The 20,853-nt window shown below is 45.9% G+C and overlaps 1 protein-coding gene across 4 annotated transcripts in view; it reads right to left on the bottom strand.

Annotated features, from left to right (window-relative positions):
• Positions 1-225: 225 nt before the first annotated feature.
• Positions 226-20,853, bottom strand: part of KCNE2 (potassium voltage-gated channel subfamily E regulatory subunit 2) — a 174,678-nt gene continuing 154,050 nt past the window's right edge. For 2 of the 4 annotated variants that reach the window (XM_045785574.2, XM_087861777.1), the window contains exons 3-4: positions 16,029-16,123; positions 226-2,794 (exon numbers count right to left, since the gene is read on the bottom strand). In XM_045785574.2, coding sequence (XP_045641530.1) covers positions 2,411-2,782 — 372 coding nt within the window. In that variant the 5' untranslated portion in view covers positions 2,783-2,794; positions 16,029-16,123 and the 3' untranslated portion in view covers positions 226-2,410. Of the gene's footprint in view, positions 2,795-8,761; positions 8,903-16,028; positions 16,124-20,853 lie in introns of those variants that run through there. The other 2 variants (XM_087861776.1, XM_087861778.1) reach the window with 2 other exon arrangements.

Raw genomic sequence — 20,853 nt, 5'->3', positions numbered from 1 at the left:
GGTTTCCTGTGTCAAAGATCAACCCAGGCACTATGAGAGCCTTAAGGACAGACGTTATTTGGTAACTACTGCAGTAGAGAAGAGGGTTCGTGTGAACCTAAGTCCATTTTGATTTATGCGGGGGGTAGCTGGGCATTTTAAAGGGAGAATGAGGGAGTGGGGGCCCTGGGGCAGAATCAGGAAGTGGATATTTACAAAAACGGGGGGGGGGGGGGGATTAGTCAGCCTGATCCGGTTTTGTTAATAGTCACTTACCTGAAAGAGAAACAAACTTCTGTCTTTATGACCGGAGGCAACAGTGCAGGTAGGAGAAAGGTCCCCCTCTTGTCCAGAGAGTTACCTCCTTGAATGCTGGCATTTCAGAGACATGACAGTTCTGGGGGACAAAAGGTTTCTATCTCAAAGGGGGAGAGAAAAGATTTATAATTCCAAGTTTTCTAAAGTAACTCCTCTTAGAGGGGATTCAGGGAGCTGATGTGCTTATCTCCAGGTTTCGGCTGGAACCAACAGTAAATTTTCCTGGCAGCTTTCTCAGACTGGCGCTCCAAAGGGGGCTGGGATCCTCTTAGGGATGAGGCCTTGAGCTGTTAGAAGCTGTGCTAGTATTTGTTCAAGTCCCTTGGCGTGGAGAGGGGGACAAAATCATTTATATCAAGTGTCTGCAGTATTTATAAGCCAAGGTTGAGGCCTCCTTGAGGGCCCAGAAGAGCCTGACCAGAGGTTAGTGAAGAAGATAGTCCTCACCACCTGGTGGAAACCTTGGATTTCTGTCTGGATCCAGACCCAAGGCCAGGATTTTGTAGCTGGGGTGGCCCCTCTGGGCACACTGGGATGAATGTTCTGTGTGCGATGGCATTTCTGGGTTTCTGATCTGAGGAAGGTGGCCACTCTTGCCACATATGCTCTGGGAATGTAAATGGCTTTCCATAACACTGTATGTAATGCTTATGTGAGCATAATTGCACATTTGTTACTAAGAAATGGATACCTTGTAGATACCTCACTGGAGGTAGAATCCTTGTAGTCAATGGAAGACATCCTACAAGCATGCCTCAAAGAAGGGCTTCTTTTTTGAATTTTCTTAGTACCCTGAGACTTGAGGCCCTACTCACAACTGCTGTGCCTTGGCAGAGTAGATAGGGGAGAAGCTGGGGGGCACAAAGCCACCACCCCATACATCTGTCTTGGCTCTGACCGCCTACTCTCAGCGACTCAGAGAGAGTAGACTTTAACCCGAGTTAGGCTCACCCTTCCGTCCCTGCTCTAGCTCTGCCCGCTTTGGGTTGATCTCCTTTATAACCGGCCATGTTCTATCATCGTGATGTTTCTGTATGTACCTGACCCTCTCTGATTGCTCCAGCTCAGACAGTCTCGTTCATGTCCACACTGCTGGGGTCTATGCAAGTGGTCCGAGTAGACAGGGGTTAAATACTGCTTGATTTAATTAACAGATGAAGTCACCTAATCTGTGGACTGTGTCCGTAACGCAATATTGACATATAATGAACTGTCTAGCTTTTCAATGGACACGGGCAATTCAGACACTTTCTGTACCATCAGTCTCTTAAAACATGAGTGAAAATAAGTAATTGTAAAAGGAAGAAGATAAACCAAGTCGAAAGAATATGTTATTTATAAGGCGATGTTACAACTTTTCCTTACTTTTTCTATAATAAAAAGAGCTTTGAAGAGTTAATTTTCTGGAAAACTTTAGATGTTAACTTAAAAATACGTTTCTGTTGCACTGGGGTAGTTCTTAAAGATGCTACGTCTCCGTTGGGGACTATTTGCCCTTGTGGAATGTTTGTTCTCTCTTCAGACTTCCAAATAAAGAAATATTGGAAAACAATACCTGTAAAGTAACCTGGTGATTCTGTTCATTCATCACTTCAGACTCTATACTCCTGAATTACTAAATAAGTGCTCCGATGCCAAGCCAGTGAGCAAGTGATGCGTTTTCAAACCACAGCTTCTGGGTAACACACCTGGGTTATTTATAGTGAATTCGTCACCTACAAAACAGTGTTTCATAAGAAAGAAGGCTCAGTGATGTATTAGTCCTCACTCTATCCCCACTGCCAGCGCACAGACACTTCCCTTCAAATTTGACTTTATTTTCACTAACTTGACAAAATTTGTCAAAGTTGACATTGATTAAAATGACATTTATAGTGCCCAGGAAGTAAAAGAGGTCTTCAGCATAAAACATTGCTCCGATGAGCAAGTATAAATCACCGAGATTAAAATGTCATCTGTCTTGGTTGAGTGGCCACGTGATCTCCGTGAAAATTCTCAACAGCAAGCAAGGAACAGAGTGTCTTCTAAGCGATGACAGCTTGGATTTTCTCCGTGGCATGGGCATCTCTTCGTATCCGGATATCAGATGTTGGCTTTATGCCTATTCTGTTCATCAAGGACCCATTTTGAGCCCTGCGGCACCCATGTTCTCATGGATGGTGGTCTTTGATTCTTCCAGATTCAAGATTTGGCTCTTGTACTTCTCTTGCCAATCTTCCACGATGTACTGGTGGTAGGGGTCATTGGAGTGCTCTCGCCGCTTGGACTTCACTGTGCTCACCAGGATAGCTACGATGATGAAAGAGAACATTCCGATCATCACCATGAGGTACAGGATGACGTAGTAGAAGTTCTCAGCATCGAGTTTGGCTTGTAAGTCCTCTTGCTCAGCTGTTGTGTTCCTGCGCCAATTGTCCATATAAGTAATAAAAATCCTTTTGAAGACATCTTCCAGCGTCTGTGTCAGATTGGATAAAGTAGGCATATCTCCCTCCTGCTGCAATTGGAATGATAAAATAGATGAACAGGGTGACAAACACTGACTCTCCATTTGGCTACTTTAAGGGGTAAAGAGAGGGGAATGCAAGGGGGAGATAATACAATTTCTTCTTTACCCAGCTGGTGATTGATTGAGTGCCTATTTTTTTTTTTATTCTTTAAGCTTTGCACATGCATATTTATGCACTTTTTGGGTGCAGGATACCTTACAATAAAAGTTTGATGGAGGACATAAAACTATGTGTAGTATGCCCATTTACATATGTAAATAAACGTAAACATGCAAATGACAATGGAAGAAAGACAGGAACTAGTTCAAAGCGTTAATAGTGGGTGATATACCTAATGAAAATTTTTCCTTCTTAATACTCTTCTCACCTTCCAAATTTTCATCAATCATCTTGCACTACTTTGTTTTTAAACAGGTCACCTCACAATAGCTAGCATAATGCCTTGTTCTCAACAGGCATTCCTCAGGCATCAGCGGAATGAAGGGGCGACTCATGTCATTCATATTCCTCAAATGCACCTCTCCTCTCCCTCCTCACTGGTGCCGCCCAGCTGCCAACATCTCTCACCTCGATGACACAATGCCTTGCAATGTGACCCTCCCCCAAGCCATCTCCTGGGGACATATCTGTCCCTCTCTGCCCTCCACAGCAGTCACTGTGCTCTTTTAAAGAAGGAAATGGGATCATATCCCCTTGCTTTTAAAACCATTCAGTCCTTTCCTATAACACTTATAATAAAATCCTAGTTCCTTCATGGGGTTCACCTGGCTTGGCCTGAGCTGGCCCCTGACCACCTCCCCAACAACCCTATCCTCATGACAACTGGTCATCCTGGCCTTCCTTCCTCCAAGTCAATAAACATTCTCCTGCTTTAGGACATTTGCACATTCTCTTCCGCAAAGAATAATTTTATCCTTTCTCTTCCCTCTGCTACCTCCTTTACCCTCTTGGTCCCAGCTTAATTGTCACTTCTGAGAAAACTCCCTGGCTCTGCTCTAACTCAGTTCTGCCCCCTCCCGGCCGCCACTCTTCTCCAATAGCATCTTATTTTTTTTTCTTTGAAGCCCTTTTCACAATATGTGCTAATTATGCATGTATATCAGTGGTGTGTGTGTGTGTGTGCATGCGTGTGTGTGTGTGTGTGTGATTATCGGCTTACAGTGTCATCTTTCCTCAGCTGTCATCTCCATGAGGACAGGACTCATATCGCCTTTGCCTACCTTGGGACAGAGAATGTGGGCACAGAGCCCAACATATCAAAGGCACGCAATGGATGTTGAATGAATAAATGGATGTGCCAGGTACATGAGGGGCATTGGAAATGCGGAGATGATGAATATGAGATTTCTGTCTGTGGTAGCTCAGTGTCACGGGAGAACTGCAAACAAATGGCAATGAGAAGGAACAAAGAGTTGTCAGAGGTCTGAACGAAGCGATAAGGGAGCTCAGAGAGTGGAGCTGAACGTGGTGCATAGATGGAACAAACAGGTGTGAACAGAACTGGAAGGAATGTAGACAGGAAGTGAACCTGGGATTGGCCAGGACCTACAGGTTTGCCCAGTCAATAAAAGCCCGAACAACCTAACAGTGAGTTTGCCTAATGCCCTGCTGAAAACAATGCCCCTTCTCTTGAACATGTCTTTCATTTCTTCTTTTGAGGAGAGAGGTTTCCAATCTCCCCACCTGTGGAAAGGGCACAAGTACACGTCCAGGTCATTCTCTGACGGCTGCCCAACATTTCATTCATTGAGAATTACGGTAACTAAGGTAATAGACTTTTTTCAATCTGATGTTTTAAGTCCTATTATTCAAAGGAACTCAGGTCTTCCTCTTGCTCTTCCCTCCATGCAAGCCCTAGAGAGTTGAAAAGAAACTTGACAAATGGATAAGATTGCCCCAAAGTACATACCAAGCACATTTTCCAAGCAATGTAGCAGAGACATGCTTTCTCCCCCTTAAAATAATACAGTTCACTGTGAAGAGTAGAGCTAAGCTGGCTTTAATCCTACCTGAGACATCACCACTGGCTCCTTAACCCTCCCAGAGATGAGATCTAGTCATTTTGGGGGAGTTCACACTTATTTCATCAATCAAAAGACAACCCACCTCTCTGTGCTGTGTCAGGGCTGGTCTTACAGGTATGATTCCTTCACCTGTGAGTGTTCTCACCCTATGCTTCTGCCAACCCCTCTCCACATCTTCATCCAATAAAGAAAACTGTGATTTCGCCAGCTTGTATATTCCCCCTTCCACACCCTCTAGAGAGAATTCAGTTTCCTTTTATGAAGCCAAATGGAAAACTGGATAGAATATAGAGACAAGTAAAAAAAAAAAAAAAAGGACCAGAGGAGCTAAGTGTACAGAACGAAGGGCTGGTGGAAGGGTAGAGAAATCCCAGGAGTGAGTGGGGAGGGAAATTCAGTCTGGGGGAGGGTGCTGAGCAAATGCAGGGCAGCAGAAAACTAGCAAGGGGAAGGGGGAGCCCCTTCTGGGCTAAGAATCAGCTCCCCTGCAGTGTTTTTTCTAAGGTGCTCTCAAGATTAGAATTATTCTAGTTGTTTTTGCTTATTGGACAGCATTTTTTGGATACTACTCCAGTATCCACATGAGGCCCTGCCTTGGATCTGAGTCTCCTCCCAGAGAGGTGGTAGCATTGCAAACTCCTAAGTGCTCTGAGCTCCTCTGCCCACCTTGCCTCCCACGTATCTCCTTTGTGGGCTCTGCCACAGTGCTTGGAATTCTGTGCCGCCTCTGAGCGGAGGAAGCCCAGTAGGATAGGGCACACCCACTGCCAACACTGTTCTGCGAATGTTTTCATCAAAGCAATGGCACCACCTGTGAAAAATCTGGGCCAGCTCCTAACTTATAAGAGTCCTCAATTGTGAGTCCCCTGTCTTTTCAGGGCTCTGAGAGAATGGGGACATAGGAGAGGTATGTTTCGATGCTCGGCAAGACCATCCAGGACAGGGTGCCTCAAGGGAAGCCTCAAAATTCCACAGCTAAAATAGGAACGGGGCACTTTAAGTAAGTATTGAGGGGGAGGGCAGATGCAGCCCAAAGGAGAGAGGAGAGGGCGTTGGAGTAACCTTGATCTTCTGATGTCCCTGAGTTAGCCCTGCAGAGGAAGAAAGAAATACAATTTCTATAGGACAAAGGAGCTGAGTCTTTCCGGACTCACACATAAAAATGGCGGTATGTTCTTATAGTTTAGAAACCACCCCCGCCCCTCAACTCCGTCTGTGGTCACCTCATCCACAAGCTCTTCCCCAGACCTCTGTCTGAGTTGGAGGTCCCTTTCTGTGCTTCTGCGAACTTCCATGTTTGTCTGTTTGCTCGTTTTCAATTACCCAGGTATTGTGAGCTCATTCATGTGATACTCAGAACCACTCTCTGACACTGGGATTATTACCTCCAACTTACAGACAAGGAAACATGTTCAGAGAGCTGAAGTAACTTGGAGCATAATTACACGAGAACTTGAGCTGCTGGGGGCAGGGATCTACTCTTCTATGTATCTTGGAATCCCAGGGCCCTGTATCATGGTTGGTACATCACAGATCTTTACGAAATGTTTGGTGAATCAATGACTGTTCTTCTCTCGTGTACTATGGATTTCAAATGATCTTCAACTTACTTGCAGGAGAGGAAGGGATTTACGAACTCCGTGAAAACTGAAATTAAACAATCTGATTTTATTCTCTCCCTTAAAAGTATGCATAGGCACATACAAAGCTCTGCATTCAATTTCAGGGGACTCCTGGGCTCCCTAAAGCCCAACCAAGTATCCCTGCGACAAAACATCTTTGAGTTGAGGGACTCCAGTGCTGGGTTCCACTGGAGTTGTTTGGGTTTGTTTCAAGGTATGAGCAGGGCAGCATTCGCCAACCTGTTGCTGGAGCTAAATACTGATTATTTGTTCAGCTCTTCTAACATGGACAAAGGCTCATGGCAAAGCTTTTGGGGCACCTGGGTGGCTCAGTCAGTTGAGCGTCCGACTCTTGATTTCAGCTCAGGTATGATCTCAGCGTCGTGGGATCGGGCTCTGCGCTCAGCGGGGAGTCTGCTGGAGGTTCTCTCTCTCCCTCTCCCTCTGCCCCACCCGCTCCCCTCTCTCTTTCTCAAATAATATATTATTATATTATTATATTATATTACATATTATATATATTTATTTATCTTTAAGAAACAAAGCAGATCAAGAGGTGCTTCTTGATAAGACTTAATCATAGAATGAAAAGGGCTCAGGTAGATTAAGTACCTGGCCCTTGACCAGGCTGGAAAAATTGAGTCCAAGGGGGATTCCTATTTTGAGCACTGTTGCATGAGACATGGCTGAGTAATCCATCGTCTGTTCCATAACCAAGGGAAAAGCGAATCAGTGTGTGAAAGCAATTTTACTGATGGACATTATGCTAGAATGTTCTAATAGGTTTACATTTATGATACTCAGAATAACTACTTAACTGATAGGCCTTGATCATGTTGGGTATACATATTCTCCCTCTCTCAGCAGAACACATAATAAGCGTTGAGTAATGTGAAGATTGTTACATATGTTCTGTTGAACCATATGAAACTGCCATTTCTATATGTTAAATATGGTCAGTACTGGCAATTTCATATGGTACAACCTAACATAGGTTCAACATATGGTTCAACCTAACCTGTATTTTCAGGCATTTTCAATAAATAGTTCTTGCTCAAAGAATAGGATGGGCCTCTAAAGATTATTTAGGCTGGCCTGCTCATCTGGCAGGTGCAGTAAGTATAGCCCAGAGAGCTTAAGTCATCTGTCCAGCATCACAGGACTTACATGTTGGCCATGGTGCTGGGACTGGAAACCTAAGTCACCCAGGCTAGCACGCAGCACCCACTGGGCCCTAGCAGAGGTCACACGTTCCAATAATGCCCCATTTCCATCACCTGTGACTGGGCAGCTCGGCTGGGTAAAAGAAATGAGACCAAGACGGCGGTTTCAGCTCACGTACACCAAGTAGTTGTGCCGTATCTTCAGGACACATAATGATCCCCTAATTCCAGCTGTGTCTGTCACAGGTGTGTGTCCTTCACAACAGAGACAATCTGGACACTATGAAGAAAGTAACACCCACTTGATCCCAAAACCCGAAGTTCTGTTTTCTTGAAAGATGGTGGTGGGGCGCTGGGTGGCTCAGTCGGTTAAGTGACCAACTCTTGGTTTCAGCTCAGGTCGTGATCTCAGGGTTGTGAGACCCAGCCCTGCGTCAGGCTCCATGCTCAGCAGGGAGTCTGCTTAAGACTCTCTCTCCCTCTGCCCCTCCCTCTTTCAATAAATAAATCCTCAAAAGAAAACAAAGAAAGATGGTGGATCATTAGCATCACCTGGACCTAACAAGACAGTGAAGTCTTTTGTTGTTTATTGTTTTTTAGAGTTTTAGAGAGCGAGGGAGTGCACAGTGGCGGGGAAGGGGAGAGGGAGAGAGAGGATCTTAAGTAGGTTCCATGTTCAGCACGGAGCTAGACACGGGGCTCGATCCCATGACCCCGAGATATGACCTGAACCAAAATCAAGAGTCAGACGCTTAACCAACTGAGCTTACCCAGGCGCCCCGAACTCTTTCATTTTTATATCAAGAAGATAAAAGGATATGATTATCTGCATTTACCACGAACATTCCATAAAAACACTTTCAAAATTTTCATTGGAGTATGAAGAATTGAGGAAGGAAAACAATAGCAAGAATTAGAATGAGAATGACAGGGACGAGGGGAAAAAGAAGAGGAAGGAGAGGAAGGAGAGGAAGGAAAAGAAGCAGAGGAAGGAGAAGAACAGAGAGAGAGAGAGAGAGAGGAAAGAAAGAAAGAAGGAAAGGCCATCTTATACCAGGAAAATCACTTTTATAAATGTCTAGAAAAGGGAAATCGATCACTTTGTTACTTAATTTCTCAAAAAATAATTTGCGATAGCAGCTTACCTAGGCAGTGCGTGAGCGGCGTGAGAGCCCCTGCTACACAGCGAGGCTGCTCTGAACCCCCTGATTGCCGTTGGCAAGCTCTCCGGGACTATGCATAAATCCCGGCCTCCGGGGCACCCTCTGCTTGCAGCCAACCAAGGCTTTGTTAGCCGCAGTCTGCGATCTCGGCTTTTATGAACGCCAATGTTTAATCTAATCTTACATGGAAAGTTAAATACCGGGCGGCAGTTGGGAATAACCTTGGTGCCTGATGGGGTGTGCCCGCTTGGAGGCTGGCATTGGGTAGAGGCACCACAAGCTCCCTCCTCGGGCCCCGTGATGCCAGCCCTGACCAGGACACTGGCCACAGTGAGCCCCCCTCCTCAGGGAAAGGCTTAGTGGACAGCACGTTCCCCGCTGAACTTGTGCCGAGGGCAAGCATCCCAGGGAGACGAGATGAACATGGCCATCTCTGGGTGGGTGTGGGTTGAGGGGAAGGCCAGAATGCCTCCTGGCAAGGGCCCCTATTCTAACCACCTCCTCCTAAACCTGATTTGGTTTAAAAACTCCTCTTTGAGACAATTTTCAAGTGGCTTTACAGCAACACGGTTATCTTGTGCAGTAGAGACCGGCCACAGTAAAGGTACTATACAAAGGACACGGAAGCAAGTCCAGGGAATTATGTAAAGACCCCGAAAGAGCCAAACACTCTCTGTTTACCAAAAGATCCTTTTCTATCATGGTGGGAGTCCTTGGAACTGAACAGAGTGGGGCTTGGTAAGAGCTAATACCTATTATTAGCACATGTTATCACGTGCCAGGTCCTTTTCAAATGCTTTTATTTATCAGTCTCATGCAATCGTTGCGACAACCCAATGGAAAGGGACTCTGAGCTTTACAGCGAAAGAATCCAGGCACAGAGAGGTCAAGAGCTCAGGATAACATAGAGGGAGAGCCAGGATTTGAATCTAACCCCGAATGGTGGCCAGAGTAGTGACATACCACCAACATCACTTGAAGGTCATAGGGCTGCCCATCACTCTGTCATAGAGTTGTGCAAAGTAAGATGACCTTTGTTTTACGATTGAATTTTCTCATCCGACGGTGCTCTGAGCAATGTGGCTTGAGGTGCACTGGGTGGCAGGAGGAAGGTGGCTAGGAAATCATATTATCTACAACTCCTCATAGTAGTTAACATGGTGTGATCTAAAGAAGCACAAGGATCTCTGTAACTCCACGCCAGGCTCTCATGACACCATTTGTCCTCATAGATTGTCTTCACCGAACTCGATTAGGCAACCTCAACCAGACAAAAATGGTTTGATGGTCCAATTGGGCTGAAAGTGTCTCCATAGAAACGAAGTTCAAATGGCTCCCAGGGAAATTCCACTGGGGCAACTCTGCCACCTGCTGGTGGAAACAAGGAACCAACGTCTCCCTCACTCCTGAACCGGTCTTGGCCATTTCATTTGGTGTCTTGCATTCTCCTAGTGCAAAGGTGAGGAGAATCAAAACAGCGTGCAAGTCTACACTTCAGTAATTTGAGGCCGGACTGGAAGGCAATACATCATAGAGGCTGAGAGCTTGGCTTTGGAGGCTGACCAACCAGGTGAGCAAATTACTTACATCCCTGATCTCTGGATCCTTCATCTGGAAAATGGGAAGATTAAGAGCCCCTACCTCATTGGGTTGTCACCAAAGTTAAATGAGAGAGTGAATGGAAAGCACTTAGTACCGAACCCGACCCATAGTAAGATAGGAAGTGTTTTATACGTATTAGCTTTTGCTAATATTTTTTAGAGAACTAAGCAAGAGAACATGGCAGTGAGAAGCAGAGCTTGACCAGACGTCACCAAAGAAAAGAACATTGTAGCTCTGTGTGAAGAGTAGCTCCTTAGTGGTTTATTTTTAGATCGCTCCTACTCATGCCCTGATACTCAATTCACACAACTGGGACGAGATGAGGACCTGACAAAGTGGGTGCAGAAGTGGAGTATACATATGACCCAAGCATCAGCTGCGGGCTGGAGAAGAAAATGGGGGGAGGACAGAGCTGTTCCATGTCTACCCTGACAGGCTTCAGCTCCCCTGGCCTCTGCAAAAGGCTCTCAATAGATTCACTCTGCATTGTCCCCCACAGGAGAGTAAAACGGTATCTGCCAGAAAGCGAGGTTCATAAAAGCAAATGTTCTCTTTGAAAATCAAATTGCAACCCACACCTTTACAGAGCTCCTCTGCCTACATATGGCATATGTTTTTAAAGCCCAGGGAGTTGAGTCTGCTTTTGGATTTAAACTTGGATGTTACCCAGTCCACATCCAGCACTACAAACCCAAAATTCCTTCGAAAGATAAGAACAGCGGAAGACTGTTTAGAATTTAGCCTGCCTTTCCAGCTACAAGTACTGTGTTTAGGACACCACTATGATACAAACCAAAAGACTAGCAACTGCTAGCGGCAAGTAATGGGGAATGCAGGAAGTTGGGTAATTGTCTTTGGAGAATTTCAGGTCAGTCAGTGCCTCTCTGCTCCAGGCAATCCTGCTAGGAGATATCCCGTACAGGCTTTATCTACTGACCTCCTGTTATGGTAGGTAACTCTATGCCACATCCTGTTTCCTTCTCCACACCCTCCCCAGTATCTCACAATTCACAGTTAAATCCAAATTCAGACTTTGCATTTCTATAGTGGTGGAAATACTCTTCTCAGATGACCTAATCACCTCTCTCCTATACAAAATTTTGGTTTTCAAGGAGTAAATTATGATTTTGTTTTTTTCATTTTCACAAAGCTATACCTCTCAATGGCTCAACGTCATTACTCATTAGGGAAATGAACTTACAACCACAATGAGATATGACTACACACCTACTGGAATGGCTAAAGTCCTTTCTAAAGAACCAACACCGCCAAATGTTGATGAGAATATGGAGTAACTGGAACTTTCTTACATTGCTGGTGGGAGCATAAAATGGTACCACCACTTGGAAACATCTTGGCACTTTCTTAGAAAGTGACCACAGGGCCTTAACAATCCCACTCTTAGGTATTTACCCAAAATAAGTGAAAAAAAGTGTGTCCACACAAAGACTCACACGTGAATGTTCCTAGCAGCTTTATTCATAATACCTAAAAACTGGGAATAACCCAAATATCCCTCAATAGATAAATAGCTAAACAAATTGTAGTGTATCTATACCATAGAATATTGCTCAACAATAAAAAGGAACAAACTAATGATACATGCAACAGCGTGGATAAATCTCAAAAACATTATCTGAGCAAAAGAAGTCAGATACACAAGAAAAGCTGAACTGTATGATTCCATTTCTAGAAATTACAGAAAAGGCAAAAGTAATCTACAGTGCCAGTAAGCAGGTCAGTTGTTTCCTGGGGCCAAGTAAGGGGAAGATTGGCTGCAAAAGATTGAAATTTATGATCATAATTTCTGGGGTGACTGAATGGTTGTAGATCTTGATGGTGGTGGTAGTTACTGGGTGTATATATTTGTCAAGATTCACTGACCTGTACCCTTAAAATGGATACATGTAATTTTATGTAAAGTCTACCACAATAAAATTGATTTCTTTTTTTTTTAAAGATTTTATTTATTTATTTGAGATAGAGAGAAGAGCATAAGCAGGGGGAGGGGCAGAAGGAGAAACAGACTCCCCACTGAGCAGACAGCCAGATGCAGGACTCGATCACAGGACCCTGGGATCATGACCTGGGCCAAAGGCAGACACTTAACCGACTAAGCCACCCAGGTGCCCAATAAAATGATTTCTTAAAAATCCATGTGTATGTAGTTGACTCGTAAATTTATGTCCCAGGCCAGTCCTCTCCTCTGAACTTCAGACTCAAATGTCCAAATGCTTGCTTGACATTTCCATGTGGATGTCTAAGGGGCATCTCAACTTCAAGGTCCAAACAGAACTTTTGATTCTCCCACCAAATCTGCTCCTCCCTCTGCCCCATCTCAGCAAAGTGGCCCCACCATCTTCCCAGTTCCTTAAGCCAAAACCCTAAGAAATAGTGTTGACCCCTTTCTTTTTCTCACCTCCTTGTTGGGGAACATCATCGAAAAGATGTGACCACTCACTGACCTGTGAGCTGGATGGGGGCACTTGGAGGCTTCTCATACCCCACCCTGTCCTTGGAATGTGGGTTCTGCTCGCCTTTCCTTCTCCCCGAGGTTGCTCCAAGAACATGGCCTTGAGATAATGATGTGGTGTTGAGAACACCTGCACAGTATATGTGTCGAGACCCAGTTAAGGCCTCTTTATAAACTTTTAAGAGTAGGCAACCAGGTGTGGGGATCCATTTGTCTTGATGCCGCCCAAGGCAAGGCTCATATGTAAGTTCCCTTTGGAACTTTAAACCTGCCACCTACCAGCCTGGAGTGGCCATCTCTCTCTTAGAGCTCTTGCTGCCCTCTGAGTACAGGGGCCAGTTTCAGGTTATACAGGGAAGCTGCTGGGAGGGTTGCAAACCAACGGTTTCACATCCAATCCATTAGCAAATACTGTTGACGGTCTCCCATCCAAGAAAACGCTCTCCAAGCCTTTGAGCATGGCTGTATGAATTTGCCTACTGGGTGACATTGAACCTACCAGAAACTTAGCAACCCATCTCAACTTCTTTGAAAGACATGCTGGGGCTTGTGTGTTAACTAGTGTAATAGCCAAATGCAAAGAAGAATTACAACCCATTTCATGAGCCAGCCAGATAGCTGTTCTCAGAATCTTGCCCTTTGTTGTACTTTCTCCCTGTTGCCCTGAACCTACTTCTTCTCATTTCTGCACAGACTCTTTGACCTTGTCTCCTTTGCCTGGAAAACAAGAAATTCAGCTTTGTTTGTTACTTCTCTAGTGGTTTTGGGTTTTAATTTGACACCTCAGAACACACCCCAAATCGGTCTAGTTTCTTCAAACCACCATCAGCTCATGGCTGAACTGTGTCATGACTTACTGTCTTCAGCTTTCCACTCTTTGTCCCCATTCAGCCACTTCTAAGAGGGACCACATAAATCAGAACATGCTGGTGCCTGTATGAATCTCTCCACTGGTTTCCCAGCATCCTCAGAATAAAGTCCAGAATGCCTGGTGCCATAGAGCACCTAGACCCTGGTCCCCTCTCTGACCTCTCCTTCCTCTGTAGCCTGATCCTGCCTCCCTGCTCTTCTCATTTCTGCCTTAGGATCTGCATTAGTTTATCATTGTGGCTGTAACAAAATACCATAAGCTTAGTGACGTAAAACAACACCAGTGTTTGATCTTGAAGTTCTGGGGGTCAAAAGTCCAAAGTGTGGGTAGGGTGGTTCCTTCTGGAGACTGGAGGGAGAGCCTACTTCCTCTGGAGGCCGCCCTAATTCCTTGGAAGGGGGTGATGGCCCTTCCTCATGTCATGCCAACCTCTGCTTCCACCATCACATCTTCTGACCTCTAACTGACCCTCCTGCCTTCCTCTTCTAAGGACCTTGGTGATTGCATTAAGCCTGCCCAGACAAACCAGGATAATCTTCTCATCGCGAGCCTTTTATTCAATCACAACTGCAAAGTCCCTTTTACCACATAAGGGAAGCATGTTCACAGGTTCCAGGGATTGGGGTGTGGGCATCTTGGAGGGACCATTATTCAGCTGACCACAGCACCTTTGCATCGGCTGTTCCTTCTGCCTGGAATGCTCTTCCCCCAGATCTTAGCACAGCTCACTTCTTCTTCACTTCAAATGGCATCTTCTCAGACAGGTGTTTTCCTGCTGTCCCAATCTGTCACACTGGAACCCACCCTAATCACCAGTCATCCTACTTTATTTTCCTTGTAGCATTTTTTTATTATCTGAGTTGTGCAGGGCTGCCTCTCTCTGTGGTGTAGGTCAGGCCATGCATAATGGGAGGAAGCCCTCATGGAGAGTGGGAACGGAGTCCGTGCACAGCCCACACCCTGTGTGTGTGTGTGGCATCTTTGAATTCTGAACTTACCTCTTTCATTGCTTGCTATTTCCTTTTCCTGCCTCTAACTAGCACTTGAGCTCCGTGACAGCAAGAACTTTGTTTGTGTTGTTTTTCCCGAGTCTGGTTGAACAACAGCTCTCAATGCTTCCCAAACTCTCGGAAAAGACTGCAACTCTAGATTCGGGTGCTGAGGGAAGCCAAGCACCCCATCTATTTACAAGGTACTGAGATTATTCTTCCAATCAAAAATATACTTGGAATAGAAACTTTTCATCCTTTTGAGAGCATTAACAATACTTGAAGTTTCCAAATGGGACTCCTAAAACAGGACATTTCCTTTGATGGTTTTAGAACGAGCGTATCAGATTTTGTGAAAGGCTGGAGTTGAATGTGCTGAGAAACCACTGGTACTCTCATGAGCTGCACACGGAGCTGCTTCTTCTTCTTCTTCTTCTTCTTCTTTTGAAGATTTTATTTATTTATTTGACAGAGAGAGAGACAGCCAGCGAGAGAGGGAACACAAGCAGGGGGAGTGGGAGAGGAAGAAGCAGGCTCCCAGCAGAGCATGGAGCCCGATGCAGGGCTCGATCCCAGCACCCTGGGATCACGCCCTGAGCCGAAGGCAGACGCTTAAGGAATGAGTCACCCAGGCGCACCCCCCCCCCTTTTTTAAAGATTTTATTTATTTATTTGACAGAGAGAGAGACAGTTTGACAGAGAGAGAGACGGTACATGAAGCTTCTAATTTCTCTGCGTAGCTTCAGAATATTATAAGAGCTGACAAGGGCTCTGGATGCCATTTGACTGAGGAGTCACTAGAATGTTCTGTCTTCTTTAAGTCGAAAACAAGCTTGACTTTTTCCAACAAATATGGCTTCATCAAGAACTCTGCTCCCCAAACATGTGGGGATTTTGCTAAGAATCAGGCCTACCTTTGCTTAGAACCCAGGTCCTGTTAGTGCACCCAACAAACCTCTTTCCAGAGGGTTCTTTCCAGACGTGTCATTGGCAATATCTCCCCTCATTCCCAAGCCCTTCGTTTGGGCACTGTGTTGAGTGGGTTTTCTCTGGAGCTTCTGTGTCTAATTCAAAGACAGAAGTCCAGGCTGGAGAGTCTCCAGGAACAGAAGAGACCGACCCCCCCGGCACGGCGTGGGAACACCCACCCCACCCACCCATTGCCATGGACTCCCAGCCCTTCTGCCCTCCTGACGCAAGCAGGATTGGCCTCAGTGGGGGACATCGGCTAAACCCAAGCACCTGCTCCCTTAAGAAATATTTCCTAAGAACTCTGTCTCCTTGAAAATTTAGAACAAACCCATGATTCCTTACCTGGTCTTGGAGAAAACCATCTCCAGGCCTCTGCTGGGTTCCAAAGTGTGGGAGCTTTAAGAATTTGCTTCACGTCAGACCCGTCAGGATGGCTGCTATCAAAAAAGCAAACAGACAAACATTGGTAAGGATGTGGAGAAACTGGACGCTTCGCACACCATTGGTGGGAATTCAAAATGGCAGAGTTGCTACACAAGACAGTGTGGAGGTGCCTCCAAACAATTAAAACTAGAACTACCGTATGATCCAGCAATCCCAGGTCTGGGAATTTATCCCAAAGAATTGAAATCGGGGTTCTCGAAGGGATATCTGCATCCCCGTGTTCATTGCAGCACTATCCACAGCAGCCAAGATGTGGGGGAAAAACCCTACGAGTCCACCAAGAGATAAATGGGTGAAGAGCGTGGGGCATGCACATACAATGGGATATCAGTCAGCCTTTAAGAAGAGGAAACTTCTATGTGACAACACGGAGACACCCGGAGGACATCAGGCTGAGCAAAATCAGCTGGTCACAGAAAAACAGACACTCCCTGTTTGCACTTCTCTGAAATGTCTAGAATAGTCAATTCAGAGAATCAGAGAGTGGAATGGTGGTTGCTGGCGACTGGCGGGAGGCGGAGATGGGGAGTGACTACCCAACAGGCACAAAGTTTCAGTCGAGCCAGATGAGAAGGCTCCAGAGATCTGCTGTCTAACATGGTCCCTGCAGTGAGCAATGTGGCATCACGCACGGAAAGATCGGTAAGAGGGTAGGGCGCGTGCAAAATGTTCTTCCCACAGTAAAATAAAATTAAAAACCAAAGAATTTGCATCCAGTTAGCAACCTCAAGGAGAAAGCTCAGCTTTACTGAGTATTCAGAAAAAGGATGGCCCAGGGGCACCTGCTGTCCAGTTCTGGAGAATTCCTGACGACCACTTTCTGTTGTATGGTCTTTCAAGCTTGATAGGTTCCCCTCTGCTGGGCTAGAGAAAGAGAGTCTACACTGGAGGCTGCGGTGTTCAGAACAACCACACTGTGTCCCCACAGCGCTGTCAAGTGCGCGTGACTCATAAGCTACTGAGTCCAGAGGTGTTCAGTTGTGTGGAGCTGATAAAAACAGCCTCGCGCCGCTGTGGGGGGGAGAGCCCTCTTCCCCGCTGGCCCTCACTGCCGAGAGCCCCTAGCAAGGCTTTGGGTTGATGTCCTTTTAAATTTTTATTTTAGAGAGTGATGAATATAACCATTCTATCTATTTCTGGTTTATTATTTTTATTTTGAAATCATGATAGTCTCAGAGGAAGTGGCAAAAGTGCTGAGTCCCCTCTGCGCTTCACCCAGCTTCCCCCCAGTGGTGACATCGTGCATAACTAAAATAGAATATCCAAACCAGGAAACTGGGGGCGCTTGGGTGGCTCAGTCGGTTAAGCATCTGACTCTTGGATTCTGCTCAGGTCGTGATCTCAGGGTCGTGAGATCGAGCCCCGCGAGGGATGCTGTGCTCAGCACAGAGTCTGCTTAAGACTCTCTCTCCCTTGGGGCACCTGGGTGGCTTGGTCATTAGGGCTCTGCCTTCGGCTCAGGGCGTGATCCCGGCGTTATGGGATCGAGCCCCACATCAGGCTCCTCCGCTGAGAGCCTTCCTCTTCCTCTCCCACTCCCCCTGCTTGTGTTCCCTCTCTTGGCTGTCTCTCTCTCTGTCAAGTAAATAAGTAAAATCTTTAGGAAAAAAAAAAAAAAGACTCTCTTTCCCTCTACCCCCTCCATGAATAAACAAATCTTACAAAAAACAGGAAACTGATATTGACACAGTGCCGTTAACTAGCTCGCAGACCAAATTCAGATTTCGCCATTTTTTCCTGCACTCATGTGTGTGTCTGTGTGTGTGTGTGTGTGTGTGTGTGTGTGTGTGTGTGTGATGCAACTTCATCTGATGGGTAGATCCGCGGAACCAGCACCGTGATCAGCCCCATCACCATTATGGAACTAACCTTGACATGCCCTCCTTTTCCACTTGCACCCCTCTCTCCTATCCCTATTCCCTGGTTCCCCTCTGTAAATCTGCCACTTCTAGAATGTTCTATAAATAGGATTATACACTATATAACCCTTTGAGACTGGCTTTTTTCCCACTCAGCACCATGCCCGTGAGATCCGTGTGAGTGGTGTACGTCCACGGCTAGCGGATTAACGTACTCTGGTAAACAGATGTTCAACCACTCACCTGCTGAAGGGTATTTGGTTGTTTTCAGGTTTTTTTGCTATTGTGAATAGAGCTGCTGTGAACGTTTATATACAGATTTAGGCGTGAATGTAAGTTTTCATTTCTCCGAGGTAAACATTCAAGAGTGCAGCCGCTGGATCGGATCACAGTTGCATGTTGAGTTTGATAAGAAATTGCCAGTTTCGTTTCTGGAGATGCTGCGCCATTTTACATTCTGACCAGCAATGAGGAAAATTCTAGTTGCTCCACATCCTCCCCAGCAAAGCTCTGTGTTTTGTACCCAGAGTTATGAACGCTTAGGACTCTAGAACATTGGAACTGTAGGAGGCTTTAAAGGTTACCCAGTCCAGCCCATATTCTGCACAGGAAGGAGCCGGATGTGGAGCAGGGACCTGACCATCCCTTGTCCCTTCATCCAAGTCCTCTGTTACTCTTACCACCTTCCTTGTGTCCCAGAGCTGCCTGGGCTTTATGACATCTCTGCAAACGTGTGAAAGGTTGGGCAGGACCTGAGAGCCTTGTTCAAGCGTCGGGGGGCGGGGGGGAGGATGTCTTGCCCAGGAAACTCGACCTTGTGCTTTGCTGCCATTGAAGAAACCAGGCTCCGGCTGCACTCTCCAGTGCTCGCACGGCTCTCAACGCATTGTCTTCTCTCAGGAAATTACTAACAGCACCAAAGTTCAAATACAATCTGAAGTTACAGCCCACAGCCAACTTTCCCAGGCTCACCCGGCCTGCCCAGCGGTAATGTCAACACCCATTGCCTCTAGCTCAGCTCCATGCATTTATGGAGAACCTACTGTGTGTCCGGCACTGGGCAAGGCACTTGATGTCCCATGGCCCCTGGTCTTCACCCCGGTCTGCCGGGCTGGCCCCATGAGCCCCATCTGACAGAGGAGGAAACATGGCTGGGGAAGTCATGATCACATGCAAAAGTTTCAGAATAAAAGACTAAGGTATAGGTCGTTATTACACACAGCATGCATAAAATACTCTTTGGGGTGATCAAAGTGGCCTTTCCCGTCATTTTCTGAGTGTAAATGTGCAATGTGCTTCTCCCTGGGTCTTATGCCTGAAACTCGCACAGCGGACACCAGGTGGCGCCAACGCTGAGCTTTTCCCTAGGCCGGACCCTCCAGACTTGTCACAGAAGCCCTCTGCTGATTGTACCACCGTGTGTGCTTCCAACCCAACCATAGCATTTCTAGCACATTAAACTCTTTTTTTAAAAAGCAGAGATCCTTGCTTTCTTAAAAATCAAATCAGTAAATATTAACATCTGCACATCTTTCTAAAAAGGTTGCACTTTACAGCAAAAAGCCAGAAATGCAAGATCGAGGTGGAATATAGAACCTTTCCACTAAACATCAACTGTTTAAAATTGCTGGTTATCCTAACTTCAGCTTTTCCATATATGGATGTTCTTGAGAAACAGATAACTGTTCCAGACCCTTCCTGCATTTTGAATGCTGGAAAGCCATGAATTTCTCTGCAGAGAGGAAGCTCAGACATTATCTGCAGTTTTGTTTACTACTGAGCTTGTTGGGGGATATTTTAAGAACTGAAGCCCTCTTGTTTTGCTTGCGAGGCCCAACTCCTTATAATCTCCTAATTGCCCTGTTTCTTCCTGTGTGGATGAATTATGTTCTGGTTCTTTGTTCTTCCTAACGAAAACATGAACGGGGAAAGGCAAGTGCTTCTTAACACGCCTCTGGTCCCAGCGCCCCCTTATTTCCCTAATTCAGATATTTCCTATTCAGGAATTCTTCTCCCTAATTCCCTTTTCTTTGAGGTTTCAACCAGCTGCTCAATTTACACTAGCGTGTCTGGGAATTCTTTTCCAGTCTGCATCCACAGGAATCCCCTCCATCCCAGGCAAAGTGGGACGATTTGCGACCCTAGCTGTCTAAGTTTGAGCCGAAGTGAACTTGCGTTGAATTTTAGATTCAGATTTGACTTCGCTCCTTGTAGCAGGCTTCCTTCTCCACCGCATTACTCATTATTCATTCACTCGCTCAGCAAATGTGTACCCAGGAAACCTCAACTCTCTCTCTGCCATCCCGGATCTCTCACAATGGGCCTTGACATTTACCTTTGCTGGGTTTTGATGCCAGCGATTCGTGTCATATCCCTTCTAAGGTTTGCAGCGCCAGACGCAGCATCGAATCCCAACAGATGCCTCATTAATGGTTATTAAATGAAAAGGAAAGAAAACTGAATGTCCCTCTCCCCCTCGAGGCTACTGCTTCTCTGTGGTTCCCAGAATGTCATTACTTTGGAACCTTACAAGCCCCTGCTTGGAGCCAAAGAGGGACATCACGATGTCACGCAGGGTCCCGGCTATGATAGGGACAGCAGTGTCCAGTAGTTTTTAGAACCTGCCTCAAATTCCAAATTCCTGGTTACCCTTCTGGGAATAAAATCTCCCCGAGTTTGTTTTCCGTGGGGTTCAGATTTAGATTTATGAGAAGTTAGCATTTAGAAGGAACCCATAACTCCAGAGCAGTCTTCATTTTGCACCAGACCTCAAAATTTCAGAAGAGGAGGTAGTGGTTGCAGGAGTGGGAGAAAGGAATTTGCCGGAGAGATTGTCCTCTATTCCCAAATAAGTTCTGTCTCTC

The sequence above is a fragment of the Ursus americanus genome, chromosome 4 (assembly GCF_024610735.1).
Source record: "Ursus americanus isolate L20-20 chromosome 4, mUrsAme1.1.p, whole genome shotgun sequence".
Lineage (NCBI taxonomy): Eukaryota > Metazoa > Chordata > Mammalia > Carnivora > Ursidae > Ursus > Ursus americanus.
This window is presented reverse-complemented; position numbering and strand designations above follow the sequence as displayed.